Source organism: Maylandia zebra, linkage group LG20 (genome assembly GCF_041146795.1).
Source record: "Maylandia zebra isolate NMK-2024a linkage group LG20, Mzebra_GT3a, whole genome shotgun sequence".
In the NCBI taxonomy this organism is placed as follows: Eukaryota; Metazoa; Chordata; class Actinopteri; order Cichliformes; family Cichlidae; genus Maylandia; species Maylandia zebra.
Window position 1 is genome coordinate 28192067 of NC_135186.1, and position 12931 is coordinate 28204997.

At 42.3% G+C, this 12931-nt stretch overlaps 1 protein-coding gene across 9 annotated transcripts in view; it reads left to right on the plus strand.

Annotated features, from left to right (window-relative positions):
- Positions 1-12931, plus strand: part of camta1a (calmodulin binding transcription activator 1a) — a 283929-nt gene that overhangs the window by 239568 nt on the left and 31430 nt on the right. For 8 of the 9 annotated variants that reach the window (XM_004546316.4, XM_004546315.4, XM_012917837.4 and 5 more), the window contains 2 exons: positions 7677-7830; positions 12470-12610. In XM_004546316.4, the coding sequence (XP_004546373.1) occupies positions 7677-7830; positions 12470-12610 (295 nt within the window). The remainder of the gene's footprint in view (positions 1-7676; positions 7831-12469; positions 12611-12931) is intronic. The other variant, XM_012917840.4, reaches the window with a different exon arrangement.

Sequence of the window (12931 nt, forward strand, 5' to 3'; positions counted from 1 at the left end):
GATTCTCGCAGACGTGTAGAATTGCAAAATGCACTCACATATCTCCACAATTACACACACAAGTGCACATACGCGCATACGCATACACACAAACTTGCATTCCCCCACCCAGAGTGAAGCCATTCTGCCCCTCTAAGCTGAGTTATTTAAAGCCCCGCTCTCAACTCCATCGGAGTGATTATGTGCTACTGAATTAAACATCACAGGCTTCAGCCCCTGGCTTCCTCTGAAACACACTCAAACATGCTGGCCTCTTCCTGGTCCTCAAAAGTTCCAAGTTCTGCCTTTCATATCTCCCAGCCAGTACACTAGGTAGTGGAAGTAAAGAGGTAGAGTATGAATCTTCCCTAAATCAGGATCTCCTGCTGTGCCCCCGCTCTGCCATTCCTCTCGCATACCTTGGACACAGGCATTTGATGCAGTTCACATTAAGAAAGCCCCCTGTAAACTGACTCTTACCCTGGATTGATACTCACCCCAGGCATCATTTTAGCTTGGCACTCAGGCAGTGCTGTAATTGATGGAGAGCTAGATGCAGTAGAAGGTGAACTGTAGCAGTTAAGTTGTGCTTTGACTCTAGACACCCCAATTAGAGTGTCTGTATTCTAAACTGGGAACATTTAAACAAAGAGGTTGTCATAGATAACCCAGAGAGAAGCAGGTTCAGATAGGGGTTTGCTCTGCTACCTCGACAGGAGCTTCGGGCTGTTTGCTACCTATTTGGGAGGGTTTGACATAGGGTTTTGTTTACCTCAGTGTGTGTTTGTGAGTGTGAGTTTGCGTGTGTGCTGATGAACTGCGTGCGCATGTCTGTGCTTCTGTGTGCCGGCATGAGGCAAGGCACCAGCCAGCCACCCCCGCATTCCAAAACACACCCTTTGGCAGGGAACGATAAAGGTTCCAAACAAAAGGAAGAAGTCTTGTGACTTGTGAAGGTGAACTTATATCACCACAGAGGCAGTTGACCTTGAAATGAGCGGTGGTGTTTGGGGATGGGCGGGGGAGGGCAGTGTTTAAGAGTGCAACCTCAGTGCCAGAGGCCAGGAGGCTGCCTAATGACTGGCACCCGATGCTATCCATCACCATGCCACTGCCAGGGCAGCTGCCCCCGCATAGCCAAGTGAAGAGAGCCTTAATCACCCCTCGTACTTATTCTGCAGACTGTGAGCACATGACATGCAAGACATACATCCGGTGCACAGGTGTTCCATATTCACATGAAACCGCACAGGCAAATGCAACGATGCAAACAACAAATTCTAATATGCACTGCACATACAGACAGCATGAATATGCAGTCAGTGCACTCAATTCAGACTCACAGCTCATTGCACTCATTCTGCACGCATACTGATGTACATACACCAACTAACATACAGAAATCTGCCTCTAGACGCTCATTCAAATGCTATTTATAATCTAATGTAGGCAGACTTCGATACAAAGGCAGAGACATCCTCACCCATCCCTGCTGTATTTATGCCTTGATGCTGAATGTTTGTGACAAAACAATTGACTGCTTCTGCTTTCTTGATATTTTGTATTGAAATGGATATCCTATAGCCTGCTGGTTCAATTCTTCCACACTGAACTGCCTCAGTTTTTTTTAGTGTTTTGCTTATTTCCCTGAAAGTGGAAAGAGGGGCTTTTCCCATACCTAATTTCCTGTCTGCTCTGCACTTTCCTTCAGTATGACAGACTTTGAATCCCCCCACTTTTTCAGTGTCGGTTATTTTATCAGAGTGGAACAAGGTTTCCCTCCTTCACTCCCTGGCTCATCCTTGTTCCATGAAGCATCCCCTCTCAATTAAGATTCTTTCATGTTAATGGTGTTCTTATCGCTCCTGTGCACGAGTTGTGAAAGCGAGGCCTACTATGGTGGAGTACAATCATGGAGCAGAGCTGCCTGAATGACAATATAAGAGCTGTTACCCTCATTCTTCTTTCTCTCTTCCTCTGTCTTTCCATGTATCTCTGTCTCAAATTCTCTCTTTCCCTTGCCTTTTTTGTCTCTTAATGAGCTATGGTGGACTGTTGGAGGAGCAGCTACATGGAAGAACTCCAAGAGAGCGGCACACTTGTGGCAAGGTCACAGAGACTTAACGAGACAGCCGACACATCACTTGACCACTCACACCAGATTTTACCAACAGATGTAATTTGTGCTCGAGTCTCAGTTCGTTATATCTCTGTGCAGTTATACACGCACATTCACTATTATACATTCAGCACAAAGTAGAAGGTCATTGTATCTGTCTCCACCAACATCTAACTCCGTCTTCAGCTCCATCAGCGAATCTCTCTCCCTTTCTCTCCCTCCTTGTCTTTTGGAGTAGAGCAGGGTGTATGACTTCAGGAGGAGGTAGGCATTCACTGAGAGATCGTAGGAGCACTGGCTGCCTCTAAGTGCGTGGGTGCCAGAGAAACCTGTTGCCTGGCTACAACAGCACCTTTATCCTTTGGTTGCGATGGCGATGTCTTGCATATGCATGTGTGTGCGCGTGAGTGTTGGCACTACACCTTTTTCATGCTTGTCTCGTGCGTTGTATATTAGACTGTAATTGTCTGTGTGTGCGTGACTGTATTATTTTATATGTGCATTCATTCCGTAGTATGTTGGTGTTTTTCACTGTGTTTTTGAGAGAGATCGGTGAAAGGAGGGGCAGGAAGGAGCTCCACCACCCACACAGCAGGCCTTCCGCCCCCATGGCTGACTCCCCAAGACTCCTCTAGTAATTAGCTCAACATCTATCCATCTGTTCTAGGGAGGCGCAGTAAACATTAACACAACACAGCATCATCAAAATACTAGCTACACATGTTATATTTTATGCATACATGATAAATTCATGGATTAATACATATGAGTGATTGGCACAGATGCTGACAAGCAATGTCCGGCTCATGTAAGAATATAATAATATACAAATACACAGTTGCGTATTGGTCAACGGGCATACAAGGACAAATCCCAGTGAGCCACTGCATGGGTGGAACTGTCAAAAAACCCATTAAGTTTTTACTGCCCGTCTGTCTCTTTACTGGCCAGTTCTCCGTGCTTCCATTCAGAGTGTGCATGAAAGTGTGCTGCGTGCACATGTAATCAATCCTCCGACCTAACCTGACCCGAGCAGCCCCTTTTTAGTCTGTTTTACTTTTTCTGTCTTCCCTTATATAATCCCAGACTAATTTAATGATCTTCAGGACAGAACTCTGTGAGGTCAATACATCTGATGTAGGAATCTGTTTTCTAGTTGCCTGTCTCTAGTTGTTTACAATGAATCCAGTTCATCCATGGCGGTGTTGTCTAAAATGCCTAAAATGTTTGCACATGCAAATGCACACCACAGGTTCCTGTAACTCTGTTCTAGTCTTCCCCACCGCTGCAGAGCAGAGGCTGGAGCTCTGCCTTGAGACTTGCATGAGAAATAAGAGGAAAAAAACAACCAAAGACTACATTACACAATTAATCAATAAGTTAATGAGATCTCATTTTCTCTGAAAAAGACTATCCAGGCAAAAAGTCACCCTCAGCCTTTTCCCCCTACACTTGGAAAACCAACTCACTGATATTACACTGTGGAAAAAGAAAGCAGCCAGCAGGAAATTAAATTAAATTACCATCCTGATAGATTTATGTGACGCTTTACACTTTCATTGTGTTGTTTTCCTCTTTGAGTGGAGGTAGGCCTGAGTTGAGAGAGAACTGTTAAATATGTTCTAAAGTAAGAGGAGAGAAAGAAGTAAAACAAGACTGAAAAAAGAGTGAAAGTTCCAGACGTTATATGCCTCTGGCTCTCTTCTTGGTTTACAATAGGTAGCAAATTCCTAATAGTAAAACGCGAACATAAAGATTACTTATATTTGGATGAGCTATAAGACTACCTCATGGTCTCTTCCTTTGTGTTGATCGTGTTATACGTGTGTGTGCATATTTGTGTAGCTATGTGTGAAAAGGTAGGAAACAGCTGGGAGTGTGGGCGTTGGAGGAAGGAGATTGTGCGTATCCACGTGTATGATTGTGTTCAACTAAGCCTTATGTGTCTTGTGAGTACATGTGTGTCTGTTACACTATGCTAATTAGTTTGTCCTTGCTCAGTCTGTTTTCGTGTGCGCTTGTGTGTTTGCGCACACTTCTACATGTGCTCTATTTCTGTGCACATTCACTCCCGACTGTGCCCATAGAGCCACATACATTTATGTACGTTCATAATTGAATGAAGCTGTCTACATTCTGCGCTTTCATTCCAAGTAAAGATTGAGGGCATCTCTTGGCTATTGACACAGCTGGTGATGCCATCTGGGGGCATTGCACACCGCCTGTGCCATCTCCATCCAAACAGGGCAGCAGTCATCACCTAGTGTCCATGCCAATGACAGGGGACAAGGAAAGCAGTACGATAACACAAAGCAATGTCTAGATCCAGCTTCTGCTGCTAGTGGTGAGGGAAGGTCATCTGTCTTCCATAGATTGCATTATGTACTGCTGAACCGTGAGTGCCCAAACACATCAGAGATGGTAGTTGTTCGCATGTTGGGACGTTTTCACAGAAGTAACTGGTTCTGTGTATCTGTGTGTCCCTCCAACCACACCCCTGCCTGATGTAAAAGGAAAATCAGAGTGGGAGGCGGTGGAAGAGATTGTGGTTGGGGATGGAGGGGGGCATAGTCACAGATTAATGGTTCACAGTGAGAGGGAGCACAGACCTACAGTAGCAGCACCTTGATTTATTTGCCACTTAGTACTGATGAAGCCTCAAACTGCAGTCACGCACGTGTTGTCACAGCATTTTTCTCGATCAAGGTCTCAGTCGGTTTGTCCATTCTTGCATCTTATTTAGCTGCAATTGCATGCACACATGTAAGTGTGATTTTGTGTGATTTACTTCTGTAAAAGACAAATAAATCTCCTTCTGTTTCTTTCAACCAACAGGAACACTCCAAGGCCAAACATTCAGAAAAGATTAACAAGCATACCCAGAGACCATGTAATGAGAGCATCTCTTCCTGTGGTTGTACCCATATGTGTGTTTGCACATTTAGCTGTGTATGGGTCAGGTGTATGTGTCAGTATGGGGATATTTTACCTTGTTTGTGTCACAGGCTGGGTCTCTGACCCAGCGCTCTGAGTTCATGTTTGTATTTTTCTCATTTTGATATGTGATTAGTTTTTGTGTCATTTCCTATCTAGCTTTAGTTTAAGCTGTTATTTATTATTGTTCCCTTGGTTTTCTATGTTTTGGGTTCTTGTATTATTCTTCACGTATTAGGTCTGTTTAGTTGTGTTGTCATGTCTAGTTTTAGTATTTCCTGTTTTATTCTGACAGTGTCATGTGTTCTTTGTTCATTGCATTTAGCTTTCCTCCTCCTGGTCCTGTCATTTAGGTTTTATGTCAGTCAGCTGTTTCCCCCATGCGTCTCCACTTCCCCTGATCACCTCATGTATGTATTTAAGCCCTCTGTTTTCTGCATGTCATTGTCGGGTCGTCTGTTTACGTCACCTCAGTCATAGTTCTAGTCTTCGTCTGTAGTTCCACGTTAGTCATAGTCTTAGCCTGTTTATTTCCACCTCAGTCATAGTTATAGTTTTTGGTCTTAGTACCTTTAGTGTTTTGTTTCTTAGTGTTTTGCCAGTTCGTTTTGGTTTCCTGGTTTAACCCTGCCGTCATTTTAATAAAGCCTCACCTTTCTGTTAAGACCTTACTACTCCTTGTCCTCATCTGCTTTTGGGTCCTGTTTCCACACACATCGGCGCACCCCGCCGTGACAGTTTGTCTTTGTTGGTTTTAGTGGCAATCAGATGTTGACAGTGAAACAGAAATGATAAAGACTGAAATAAGAACATTCCTTGTGAGAGCTGGGTAATCAAAGATTTTTATGAATACAGAAGTGAATGGATGTTATTCACACCTGCACAACATTCCTTTAAACGCTACCTATTATTCATAAGCTGTCAATTTAGAGAATTTGCAGAGGTAACCCAGTAACAATTTGCAGGCGGAAAATTATTGAGTTTTGACTTGGTAAATACAGGCAGAGTTAATTGAGGGCATCATCTCACCATGTGGGAGGACTTGACAAAATGCCATACGTGTGTTACACAAGCACACATTGTAATTAACACACATATGCACATACAAATACACACATTAATGAGCACACGCACTAGTATACGCATCCAATCACACATTTGGAGATGCAGAGATACAGTCTCATAATGAGTGAGATTATTGCAGATTTCTGATCCCAGATTTGTTCTGCTGCCTGGCTATGTTTTGGATTGTGCATTTCCTCTTCTGTTCTTGGGCTTTGTTGTCTGTGTGAGGGATACCATGCAGGGTTTCTAATTCAGCAACATTTACTTCTCACCAACCAGCTGGCTTGTTCCACATAAAAGCCCTCTCATCTGAGACACAGTAGCTACGAGTACTGCATGTGTCACTATCACTCCATTATATCCTTAAGAAACCATGGAACAGATTATCCACTATGCACTGCAAAAAAATCCTAATCTAACCAAGCCTTGTGATTGTATGTCTAATTGATCTATTTTGAGAATAATATATTATGTAAGAACAGAAAAATGTGTAAGAATGTTCAGAAGATTATGTAAATATGGGTCTTTTTTTATCTTTACAAATTGTACACTATAAAGGTAATTATAGAAGCTGGTTGCGTTGCATGCACATCACACAGCATGTGGATGTTTGAAGCCCTCTTGTGTCCGTCAAGACTGTTATTAGCTGTGCTAACTTGTTTCAAGACTGCCCAGTAATCACACTGGATTTGTTAAGTGAAATTATTACAAATATGTGTGTTTTATCAACATTTGTTTTTTCAAAGCAGTAACAACTCATTTTAATAATCATTATTAACACTCTACCCTATCGAACCTTATCAACTATCATTATTCATTTCTGTTTTTAAGTGCAATTGCATAATCGGGTCTATTTGTTGGCAAAACACAAACTGATTTTGAAATTGTTAACATGCTGTCTGTGTGAGATTAGTCTGATGAAGACAGGGACCAGCCTATTTGCTTTGAAAGTCCAAAGACAGGTGCTGTCTCACCACTGGTGATTATCGAGGACTTGTTTAGCACTTGTTACAGTTTACTGCATGATGTGTACTATCAATCCCCAAAGTCTCAATTTTTTCCTGCACTATGCTGAATATCTGTCATTTATGAGACAGGCCCAATTCCCTCTCATGTGTATATATATATATATATATATATATATATATATATATATATATATATATATATATATATATATGTGTGTGTGTGTGTGTGTGTGAATAAGAAGATTGAATGAGAAGCTCTTTGTAAAACTGCTGAAGTTGTGAATGTGAGATTGTGTATTATTATCTTGTTTGGTAGCTTTGGTTTTGAGAATTTTTCACTAAAATTAAGAATTAAATAAAGAGTGTAAGAAAAATTGACAAGCTGGTTTTGAGTTTATTTGACTCAATACAATGCTTGAGCTGAATTTTTTTTTTTACCACTTATTTCAAAAGAATACTCACTTTTTTAGAAGGACTGAATATCTCACTTCAACAAATCTTCTAACTGTCCTTGCAGATAAATTGACTTGTTTCTAGTCTTCATCTTTGCAAATCAAGCTTTTATTTCTTGCATTTGTGTAACCATCCTGCTCCCTCTGATTTCCCCACAGAACCCTGATATTGTGCTCGTCCACTATTTGAATGTTCCAGCGATCGAGGATTGTGGGAAACCATGTGGACCTATTCTGTGTTCCATCAATACAGACAAGAAAGAGTGGGCCAAGTGGACCAAGGAGGAACTGATCGGCCAGCTCAAACCCATGTGTGAGTTGAGGAATTTTGAAGCAGGGCAGCTTGTTTGACGGAAACACGCACACTTTTAAAATTTAAAATGACTTCTTTACAAACAAGGAAATAGCTTTTTAATCATGTCATGCAGAAGAGCAGCCTCATTGGGCAGCTTTTTGTGTCCATTAATCTCAAAATGAACAACAGTAGTCCATGTGTGAGAACTTGAGTAATACTGTTTTGGGCTATGCATGCATTAGCTTTTATTCATAGCCTTTAATATGAGCAGAGGCTGTAACAGCAAATTAGGCCTTAATAGTCTCTATGCACACCTGCATGTGCATGCATGGAAAGACTACTGGCACCTGTTTTTGCCTGATTATTTATGTTCCAGTCCTATTATCTTATAGCTGGTACACTAAGTGCCCTCAGCACCTCAGTCAGAGAACATCTTTGGCTAGTATTCCTGCAATTTTAAATGAGTGCTTGTGCTCTTCCTGGAGCTGTCTCTTACTTGGAGGTCAAAGTTCAGCTCTTCCCCTAGACCTCTGGCACCACTCCGGCCAGACTGAGAGAGTACATCTCCCCTCTGGTCCATGAAGGAAGTCAAAGCAGAGGAGGGCAGCAAGCTGGTTATTGATTCATTTTAGTGCGTGGGAGCAAGAATGTCTGACTCACCAGAAATCCCCCTTCACCCCTTATCTGGCTCTTTCTGTCTCTCTCCCCCCTCAGTGGATTGATCTCTGTTGTTAATCAGCTTTACTAATGCTCTGTGAGTTGCATTATGTGTTTTTATGAGTCTCTCGACCTGCTCAAAGATCGAGGCAATGTTTTGGAAAAAAAAAAAAGTCAGGGTTTGTCTGCTGATGATAATAGCCAAAAGGGGACCTTGTGGGGGCATTGAAAATCTTTCAGAGAGCTGTTAAGATACCTTTAACAACCACACTCTAATTCGGGCGTATCTGGCAGGGGCCAGCAGAGCTGTGACTGATATTCCAATGGCCAATTATTGGTGATGTGGCTAGGTAAAGAGGAAGGTGTCAGCAGCTTTACAAGCACACACACACACACACACGTGCTGGCTGCATACTGAATAGGCAGTCCAGGCCATCATCACTGGGGTCTAGGCTGTATTGTTACCCTCATCACAGCATTAGTTTTAGGTCATTTTAACATAAAGCCTTACCTCAGGACAGTCGCTGAGCAACAACAGCCTACTGTATTCATTACATCTGTGGCTTAATGTAAAAATCAAGCACCATTTGCAGTAATGCGTAAAGTCATTAACTTTGGGAGTTGTTGGGACAAAGAGAGTGAGTGTGAGATGCCTTCTAGCTGCCAGGCTACACGAGGGGCTACATAAAGAGCAAAAAAAAAAATCCCTCTCCTTCTTTCTGTCTCTGCTTTCTGTCTTTCTTCTCCTCTCCATCCTTCTCTCTTTCTCCTGGAGCACAAGACATGTCAACATGAACTCAATGATAGAGCAACATTGCCATCTAGTGGCCATGTGAGATAGCAACCTTAATCTCAACACAGGGAGCAGAAGCCAAAACTTGTGATGAAGTTGGCCTCTGTGAATCATGCTTTATTTATATCATAAATTAGCTCCCCAAATATAGTCATTTTTCTATTTTGTTGTGTTTGTTTCAAGATGTTGGGTTCAAATGTGTGTGTAGTTTTAAGACTCCCCCTTCGTATATAACAGAACGTAGCAGAACTTATATGTGCCATTTAGGTTGTATAGTGAAACTATCGGGACAAAATGCATGGGTAACCAGCTGAACAATTTTATTTTCTCACTTTATCAGGAATGTACAAAATCTAAATTTAAACTTTAGAGTTTGAGCATCAAATGCAAAGCGCAAAATTTCCACAGTACACATTTCAGTGTTTTCATGTCTGGCTTATGTTTGGAAATTGTTCTTATTTTCTTTCTTAGAAACTGATGATGGTTCCAATTTCACAAGCTGAATTTTGTCAGCACAATCTTAGTTTTAAATCAAATCGTTATTTTTTCCAGATCAATGCCAATTTTTCCAAAATAATTGCCCCCCTTTGTCTTGCTCTTCCCTTTTTGTTGTGCTTTTCACAAAATTTCACTGCACAAACCATTTGACATGTCTAATGATACAAAAAAACAACAACAAAGAAAAAATGTGGATTTCATGGATCAGTTGAGCTTATTCTGTCTCTCCACAACAAAACACACACACACACATTCTTGCTCTCAGTCACAAAACCTTTCACATGCACGAATGCTCACACACAGTAGTTCAAATATAAGCCCTGTGAAACATGGCCTTGTCTGACCTCGTCATCCTTAACACCCCGCGGTGTTTGATGAGAAAGAGAAGTAGCAAGAAGATAGGGGGGGGGCTGAGGGTGGGGGTAAGAGAGGGGCATCGCTACACAGTCACGCTACAGTTCCATAGACAAGGCAGCCAGCTTGATTCACTCTTTTGGTCTAATGCAATAAACACGCAGCACTCTGCAGCTATGCCCCAAGCCTGCTGACAGATAGCGCATGAGCAGTTTTAACAAACACTCAGACAGACAGAAGGCTTGTCTCCAGGCTAGACAGACAGGGCCAGAGTAGAACAGACCAAGGCAAGACAGACAGCACTGGCCATCATATAAACTGTTGTACTCTGCTGTCCCATATAATGTCCAGTGGTGCAGAGACAACCGAGTGGGAGATGCCCAGCATCAACTGCTTTTGTCATTAGGCCTGTATGATGCTGCTCATGACAGGATCCAATCATCAGAATGATCATATGAATAGGTCGCCGTTTGGTGCCTGGGCTGTTGCTTCCACTGGGATTAAACCTAGTGGCAGTGCTCCTGTCATGTCTGCTTTATAATATAACCCTCAGTGAGAAGAGCAGACAGGCAGACACGGTGGTAACTGTACGTCAACAACTCAGAGCCTTCAGGGGTGACACCCGTCTAGATGAACAGGGCTGTGGCAATCTGGCATGAGGGATCAGGGCAGAGGGGAAACAAGATTGTTTGGACAAATAGGATAGGCATGGCGCTGCATGGTGGATGTAAGTTGTTGCATTACGCTCTCACTCTTGCTCTGTCACCCTCTCTGAGTTTGATCATCAGCACAGACATTCATCTGTCCTGAAGCTTCCATGTTGCTTTGCTATGGACGGAAATTCACGACACCATTTTGCCTTGTTATCTTTATTAGCATCATTTCATTAGTACTATTTTGTATATTTACATAATACAAAGTCAAGAGGTTAAAGTGGTTTAACCTCCAAACACAATTTGTGCAATAATTGTAATAACGTTAGCTGAAACTTGCCCCTCACATTTGTTATCTGCTTTTTTTCCTTTTTTCTCTCTTTTTTTTTAGCTCACCCACAGTAGATTAATGGCTGAATAAATCTGACTTTATTATACATCAAACTGAATCCTATTCATGTTTCTATAACCTGCCACAGTTAGTTTTCTGTGGAGCGTATGATCTTAGCTTGATCACTACAGCTCTGCTGACATCTGCTGGTGACCAGCCTGTAATCTACCAAAGGAATGTAGAGCTTTCAAGTTTGATCCTTATCACAGTCATGCAATCATGTTTCCCAGCTTTTTTCACTTCAATTTAACTAGCTCTGTCTTTAATCTCCATTACCCTCACCCTCTTACGCTGTTTTCATCTCCTTTTATCTCAAGTGCAAACAGACATGCACTAAGCAAATCCTCAGCTTTTTTCATACATGCTCTGAACCTCATTCTCTTTATGTATCTCACTTGCATATTTAACCAAAGGAGGTACTAGAGTGTAGAGAACTTGAATTAAAGCTGGCTTGATTTTGTTTGATAGTCTAAATATGCCTCACTTCTGAAATATTACCTTTTTCCCCAGTTGAGAGCCTGAGCTCTGCAGCACTCAGTGATGTCTCCTACCACCTTACAGCCACTGAAACCACTATCTGTCTCATCAGAAGTGGTGGCTGCTTGACAAGTGGAGCGATGAAAAGTATTAGGAGGTGCTAGTGAGGTGTGACTGAGGCAAGCGAGTGGAGCCTTACAGGAGAAAACCTCCCTTTTTCCCTTGGTGCAGCAGCCGATCCGGCAGCAGCAGATTGGTGATGTTCTTTCCCAGAAGCTTTTCCCGTCAGAACAGAGTCATAGGTCAGGGTAAGGGTGGCGAGTGGAAAGATTGAGCTTGCTGTCACCTTCATCAGCACTCACAGAGGAGACGCCATGGAGTAGCAGCGGGCACCGACATATAGGAGAAAAAGAAGCACAACAAAAACAAGCAGTCCAATACAAAAGGCTTGACATTATGTTGAAGTGATACGAGGGGAAAGCAACCGATCAATGCTGCACTAAGAAAGGAAACAGGGGGTTTAGGGTAAGGGGGGAAATTTAGAGCTGTTTCAGTCTAATAGGGAAGAAATGATAGAGACTGAACAAATAATCAAAGGTACTGCCATTTAGATTCTTTATTGAAACTAGTCTGTCTGAGTCGGTGGATTGTTTTATCTTTAGGGAAAACCAGAAATACTAACTGTTTTTATGTGGAAACTTTTTTTGGGAGAGGTGACCAGCATGAGGTGTTCTAGTAGGTAGACAGGGAGGGCAGTGGGTGGGGCGGGGGGTTGGCGTGGCTGGTGGTCTGTTGGGCTGGCTGACATCTCTGTCTCCTCCTCTCTCCCGGCAGTTCATGGCATCAAGTGGACTTGCAGCAATGGGAACAGCAGCTCTGGCTTCTCAGTGGAGCAGCTAGTGCAACAGATTCTGGACAGCCACCAAACTAAGCCACCTCCCCGGACTCACAACTGCCTCTGCACGGGCACCCTGGGTAAGGGCTAGTGGGTGGGAAGGAGTTTATTCTATAAAAGAGAGAACTCAAAAATTCAGCGAGAGGACATAAAGATAATGTTTAGTATGTTGTAAATCAGAGAAGGTTGTTCTTTTATGGGTTGGTGATTTAATAGTGAAATCAAATGTAGGGCCCTATTATCTTTTAAAGTTCCTAATATCTGTGTCAGGGGCATATCTGAAATAGCCTTGCGCTTTTCAAATTTTATGCTAATCTCAATAGCATATTTTCAGCTGTGTTATTTCACTGACTTTTTTAATCAGAAAAAGAATGTAGAGAGTGAAGGTTTTCTAATTTAGA